The sequence below is a fragment of the Echiichthys vipera genome, assembly GCF_963691815.1.
Source record: "Echiichthys vipera genome assembly, chromosome: 21".
NCBI lineage: Eukaryota > Metazoa > Chordata > Actinopteri > Perciformes > Trachinidae > Echiichthys > Echiichthys vipera.
This window is the reverse complement of record NC_139846.1, coordinates 9,526,870-9,531,284: the sequence shown is the minus strand read 5'-3', so window position 1 is coordinate 9,531,284 and position 4,415 is coordinate 9,526,870. Positions and strand designations below refer to the sequence as shown.

Here is a 4,415-nt window from a genome sequence, read left to right as displayed (position 1 = left end):
TCCCCTGAATGTTTCACTCGTATAGCTTGTATGGTGTAGGCTGCTATGTTTTAGCTATTTCCCCCTTTTCTCCTGGACAGAAACCCCGACAAACCTCACTCTGACAGTCATGCTGATACAAGTACTAGTGTTTTTTACCAACATGTTTACATCACAGTTAAACTTTTAAAGATAACTAGTAAGTCATAACCCAGTAAGTACAAAAAGAATGAAAAACGCATTCATACATTTGTAAAAATGTGCTTTTATTTGATTCCAGATTAAACCGCAGGCAGGTTTATTGGGATTCACGCTGACATCCAAAGATAACTTTCACTTGCAAAGCAACAATTTTATGGCTTGACATGTTGTGACATCACTTCTTAAGTAGAGCTCCAGATTTGAGTAGCTCCTCTGTACAGCTGCAGTTTGCCGTCATTGGTCAGTCGAAGATGACACGTTGTGCAAGTTTTCCCGCCGGTGTTTGTCGCCCATAAGGGAACGTCATTGCTGTCGTACATGACCAGGTTGCAGTCATCCTGCAGGACCAGGCGGAAACCACTTGCTCCTGGAGTGCCTGAAGCCCACACAACCTCCGGGCCATAGATGACAAAGTTACTATCATCCTGCAGGCAAAAATAATATCAACATATCACCCAAAATATAAAGTTCATACACAATACAATAAGTATAACAGCACATACAATATACAATTGTGTACCTTCGACTAAAAAGGCAAAGGAAGAAGCATAATGCTTCTAGTTCTACAACCAATTTGAACAATTTAATATCATCTTAAATATTAATATAAGTATAAAAAGTATTGGACCAATCATCGATCACTGGGGTACTCCAAAACTGACCTCCCTATATTTTGACACACTGTCATCAAGTTACATATATTGCTGTATTTCCCAACTGTAAACTATAGACTATACTGTATATTACAGTTTCTTTTAAATAAACAATTTATATTTTTCTTCACTTTCACTGTTAGAGTAAGTTTCTCACCTGAAAGATTGCCTTATACCGCCGGTTGTTGGACTCAAGGTAGTCTCCTCTGTGGAGCTCATCATTCCTGGACATGTAGTTCTTACTCATGATTCTCAAACAAACAAACAAACAAACACAAACATTAATGTTGTGTTGCACCAGTCATCTGTAGTAGCTTCTTCCTTTGATTCTAAATGTATTTGTGATGATCCACCTCAGTTTATAACTACAATGAGCCTGATGTACCTGTTATATACACATTTAACTGCGTCCTGCAACGACTCTGAGCTAAACTTCTCTCAGTAACGTATGAATCCATCAGAGTACTTACAGCCTTGAAAGTCGCACCAGTCAGTCCGTGAGCAGAAGTGAAGGAGGTGAAATTCACGGCTGGTCACTGCATCTTTATATCATCTGAGCTGGGGCTGGAAAGGGAATGACATACAGATGATTAATGAACATTCCCAATTAGCAGTCATGACTCCTAATTTCCCAAGAATTGTTTTTCTTCCATGCAATTTATTCAGTGTTTCACAACTGCAGATCGGCCCTGAATTCTACTCCTACAAAGATAGTAATGCTGGTTGACATAATCAGAAAAGGTTTTAATGTGACTATGTTTGTTATCGTTGGAAGAATGAAGCAACTTAAACAACACCCTTAACTTAGACCTCAGTAATAATAATAATTCCCATAGGCTTTGTAGAGGTCAAATGTCAATGTGGCAAGGTGCGTGTAAGCTGTTGCATTAGATTGTTTCGATGTAACACACAAAGTGACCAGGGTGAGTAAAGAAAAATGCTGATCACTCCTTTATTCTTCACTCGTCAGCAGACTCTCCACCTGACTTTGCAAGAGGTATTTAGCCCCCTTTCTGATAAGCTAGCATGTCATGGTTGCAACCAAGAGATTGGCTAGTCCATACTATCATCTTCACTATAGCTATAAAAGTAAGACCACTACACCTTCTGAAAGAAAAAGTGATCAGGTCACATAAAGGCAGGTCATCCGACCGTTAAGGGGTGAAATATAGGGACGGGAGAACTGAGCTTGTGTTTTCTTCTCAAAATATTCTTTTAAATATCAAGGTTTGATTCCAGCACCAGAAAGAAATGCTGACATTGTACAGAATTGTTGATATTTAACGTTTTTGGGACCCTTTTAGGTCTATATGCGACATGCCATCTGAAAGTAAGCTTTAATTACACAACGTACTTATATTGACTTAAAATACAATCTTTTTCCTGGACCTAACTACGTCATTTTTATGCCAAAACCCGGGGCCACTGTGTATTTTGTTCAGGCCCAGGACAAGATGTCCAAAGACCTCCCCAGTAGATTCTCTCAAGGTAACAGGGCCGTGGAGAGAGGGCAACCGTCGGCGGTCCCTGTTAAACCTAACAATGTTATTTTTGTGCATAAACCTAAGTAAAGTTAGTAAAGATCAATGTTGATCAGGTGTGACCGTGGAGTAGGATGTGTCCATATGTGATGAGTAAGAAGTGCAGCGGTTCAGAAACGCAGCCTGATTCCCATCCTTTCCGGAATTTATGTGATTAAATGCAAGTCTGCTGACAAATGCCGATTATGAAGGAGCGACTCTGCATTTTTCTCTACACTCCCTGGTCATTTCGTGTGTTACACCCACAAAATCTAATGCAACACCGTACAAACACTCTGCCCCATACTCCACCTCTACAAAGTTTATGATGAGAGGTGTCCATTTAACTGTATGTTTGTTATTGAGGCCGTAGTTAGTGGTGTTGTTGGAGCTGCGTCATTATATGCAGTCTAATGAACGATAACAAACATAGTCACATTAAAACCTTTTCTGATTATGTCAACCAACATTACTATCTTTGTAGAAGTAGAATTCAGGGCCGATCTGCAGTTGTGAAACACTGTGAATAAATTGCATGAAACAAAAACAATTCTTGGGAAATTAGGAGTCAGGACTGCTTATTGAGAATGTCCATTAATCATCTGTATGTCATTCCCTTTCCAGCCCCAGCTCAGATGATATAAAGATGCAGTGACCAGCCGTGAATTTCACCTCCTTCACTTTCAAGGCTGTAAGTACTCTGATTCATACGTTACTGGGATAAGTTTAGCTCAGAGTCGTTGCAGGACGCAGTTAAATGTGTATATAACAGGTACATCAGGCTCATTGTAGTTATAAACTGAGGTGGATCATCACAAATACATTTAGAAGCAAAGGAAGAAGCTACTACAGATGACTGGTGCAACACAACATTAATGTTTGTTTTTGTTTGTTTGTTTGTTTGAGAATCATGAGTAAGAACTACATGTCCAGGAATGATGAGCTCCACAGAGGAGACTACCTGATGTCCAATAACGGGCAGTGGAAGGCAATCTTTCAGGTGAGAAACTCACTCTTACCTTAATCTTGTTCTTATGTTTTTACATAATTTAAAGGTTAAATGTCCAGTTGCTATAAGTTAGACTTCTTGTACGTAAGTAAGAATAATGACACACAAACATAAAGCTAAGGATGAATAAAGGCTACAAATTAAAAACTTTTACTTTCTAAAAAGTATTAACAACTGAAAACCAGTGAAAGTGAAAGAAAAATATAAGTTTTTTTAAAAAGAAACTGTTGATAATACATAGTCTACATATAGTTTACACTTGGGAAATACAGCAATATATGTCACTTGATGACAGTGTGTCAAGATATAGGGAGGTCAGTTTTGGAGTACCCCAGGGATCGATGATTGGTCCGATACTTTTTATACTCATATTAATATTTAAGATGTTACTAAATTGTTCAGATTGGTTGTAGAATTAGACTATAGTAGATTAGAATTATGCTTCTGCCTGTGCCTTTTTAGTCGAGTGTACACAATTGTATATTGTATGTGCTGTTATACTTATTGTATTGTGTATGAACTTTATATTTTGGATGATATGTTGATATTATTTTTGTCTGCAGGATGATAGTAACTTTGTCGTTTATGGATGAAAGCCTGTGTGGCCTTCAGGCACTGATGGATCAGACGTTGTCCGCCTGTGCCTGCAGACTGACAGTAATCTGGTCACGTATAGCAGTGACGCTCCCGTATGGGCGACTAACACCGGCAGGTCTGAGTACAAAATGTCTCATCTTCAACTGACCAATGACGGCATGCTGGTGTTGTCAAGAGATGGTGATGAAATCTGGAGGTCTACTTACTTCAAAGAAAAGAAGTGATGTCACAGCATGTCAAGCCCTAAAATTGTTGCTTTGCTAGTGAAAGTTATCTTTGGATGTCAGCGTGAATCCCAATAAACCTGCCTGCGGTTTAATCTGGAATCAAATAAAAGCACATTTTCACAAATGTATGAATGTGTTTTTTATTTTTTTTGTTCTTACTGGGTTATGACTTTAACAGTTTAACTGTGATGTAAACATGTTGGTAAAAACACTGGGAGTTGTATCAGTA

At 38.6% G+C, this 4,415-nt stretch overlaps 2 protein-coding genes across 2 annotated transcripts; one reads left to right on the top strand and one right to left on the bottom strand.

Annotated features, from left to right (window-relative positions):
• Positions 1–362: 362 nt before the first annotated feature.
• On the bottom strand, positions 363–1,080 carry LOC310963316 (B-type lectin plumieribetin-like; the record flags this gene model as incomplete). The annotated part of the gene is made up of 2 exons (XM_083936062.1): positions 363–605; positions 991–1,080. 2 exons carry the CDS (start codon positions 1,078–1,080, stop codon positions 363–365), a joined length of 333 nt encoding a protein of 110 aa, XP_083792188.1.
• Positions 1,081–3,263: 2,183 nt separating this feature from the next.
• On the top strand, positions 3,264–4,183 carry LOC310963315 (B-type lectin plumieribetin-like; the record flags this gene model as incomplete). The annotated part of the gene is made up of 2 exons (XM_083936061.1): positions 3,264–3,353; positions 4,013–4,183. 2 exons carry the CDS (start codon positions 3,264–3,266, stop codon positions 4,181–4,183), a joined length of 261 nt encoding a protein of 86 aa, XP_083792187.1.
• Positions 4,184–4,415: the final 232 nt, after the last annotated feature.